Source organism: Amphimedon queenslandica, unplaced genomic scaffold (genome assembly GCF_000090795.2).
Source record: "Amphimedon queenslandica unplaced genomic scaffold, v1.1 AMPQUscaffold_6661_Cont21383, whole genome shotgun sequence".
Lineage (NCBI taxonomy): Eukaryota > Metazoa > Porifera > Demospongiae > Haplosclerida > Niphatidae > Amphimedon > Amphimedon queenslandica.
This window is the reverse complement of record NW_003553050.1, coordinates 1-1,917: the sequence shown is the minus strand read 5'-3', so window position 1 is coordinate 1,917 and position 1,917 is coordinate 1. Positions and strand designations below refer to the sequence as shown.

The 1,917-nt window shown below is 34.0% G+C and overlaps 1 protein-coding gene across 1 annotated transcript; it reads left to right on the top strand.

Annotated features, from left to right (window-relative positions):
• Positions 1–6: 6 nt before the first annotated feature.
• LOC109591978 (collagen alpha-1(XXI) chain-like) lies at positions 7–1,857 on the top strand. The gene is made up of 6 exons (XM_020007565.1): positions 7–51; positions 101–317; positions 413–664; positions 712–789; positions 842–1,685; positions 1,735–1,857. Exons 2-6 carry the CDS (start codon positions 308–310, stop codon positions 1,853–1,855), a joined length of 1,305 nt encoding a protein of 434 aa, XP_019863124.1. The 5' UTR covers positions 7–51; positions 101–307; the 3' UTR covers positions 1,856–1,857.
• Positions 1,858–1,917: the final 60 nt, after the last annotated feature.

Genomic DNA, 1,917 nt, shown 5'->3' with positions numbered 1-1,917 from the left:
ATGATGAGGAAAAACAAATCTGTTGTAATAGATGTACTCGTCAAGTTTAATGTAAGTTTGACCATACTTTTAGTTGTAAGATTAAATAAATAATTTATAGTTAACAGATTGTGATTGCTCTGGCAGAACAAATAAAGTTGTTCTCATTTTAAAGAATGATACTTTCTCATACTTCAGTGCTGCACCACTAATACTTAATACAATAGATACTTGTTATGGTGTTGCAACTTTAATATTGCCACCTTGTATCAGCTTTGAGTCTGAAATAATTCTCAAAAATGAAGTTGGGAGTAATGATGGGAAAGAAATGTTTATAGGTATGTTCCTAATAAATTGTCAAATGTATTAATGAATGACACCAAAGTTTATGAATATTGTTTTTAGAATAACACTTAAAATTAATTTTTAACAGATATGACTCCATTGAAAGATGCCATTTATACTAATGGATCTATTATATGTTATTTTACTGATGAGGTTATGATTGCTAATAACTACTCAACTGGTTGTGTAGTATATTATGCTAATATGGGTCAACCAGCGTATGGCATGAGGGATAATGATACATCTACGACTGCTATAGTTAATACTACTGATATCAAATCTACTGAATATTATGTGATGCCTGTACCTTTGGATTCAATCTATATAAACGTTGAAGCAGGTGAGTTTTTTGCTTTGTCTAAATTTAGAAAGTTTTCTCCTATACAGGAAGTAGTAGTCCTGTACATATTAATTGTACAAGTACTGGTATCAATTTTGAACCTAAAGAACTCGTTATGGCTGCAGGTAATGTTCTTTTTAATGTCATTATTCTACTATACTCTTGAACTTTATGTAGTGGCCATTTTGATTGCAATATTAATTGCATTTGTGCTTGGAACAATAATTGGATGTGTTTGTAAAAAAGTTGAAGTGAACAACAATGTACAAATTCAAGGTGTACATATGAGTCCAAATAAAGACAGCATACATAGTAGTCCTGAACAACTCAGAAATTCAGGTGAAGACAGCATACATAGTAGTCCTGGACAACTCAGAAATTCAGGAGAAAACAGCATGCATAGTAGTCCTGGACAATTTAGAAATTCAGGTGAAGAAAGCATGCATAGTAGTCCTGGACAACTCGGAAATTCAGGAGAAAACAGCATGCATAGTAGCCCTGGACAATTTAGAAATTCAGGTGAAGACAGCATGCATAGTAGTCCTGGACAACTCGGAAATTCAGGAGAAAACAGCATGCATAGTAGTCCTGGACAATTTAGAAATTCAGGTGAAGACAGCATGCATAGTAGTCCTGGACAACTCGGAAATTCAGGAGAAAACAGCATGCATAGTAGCCCTGGACAATTTAGAAATTCAGGTGAAGACAGCATGCATAGTAGTCCTGGACAACTCAGAAATTCAGGAGAAAACAGCATGCATAGTAGTCCTGGACAATTTAGAAATTCAGGTGAAGACAGCATGCATAGTAGTCCTGGACAACTCGGAAATTCAGGAGAAAACAGCATGCATAGTAGTCCAGAACAACTCAGAAATTTAGGTACAGATGGCATGAATGAATACAGTGTACATAACAGCATAAGTGAAGATTGTGATCAAGATGGTGATTCTGTATATACTCAAGGTTTTGAAGCTCAAAAAGCATCAGCTATACACTATGTCACTGGTCAGATATCTGAACAGTTAGTCATTATAATAATTACAATAAAAATTTTGCACTCTATTAAATAGGGATCAGCAAACTGCTACTAGCTATTCAACTGCTTTAGGTGGACATGCATCTGAAGTTGAGGGACTCCTTGCTGAAGAAGTTGAGATGGATCAAATCGGACACGGAACTAATAATAACTAATGTTACTGACTTAATTAAAAAATTAATACTTGTTTTAATAAATTAATACAATTTTTGAAAAA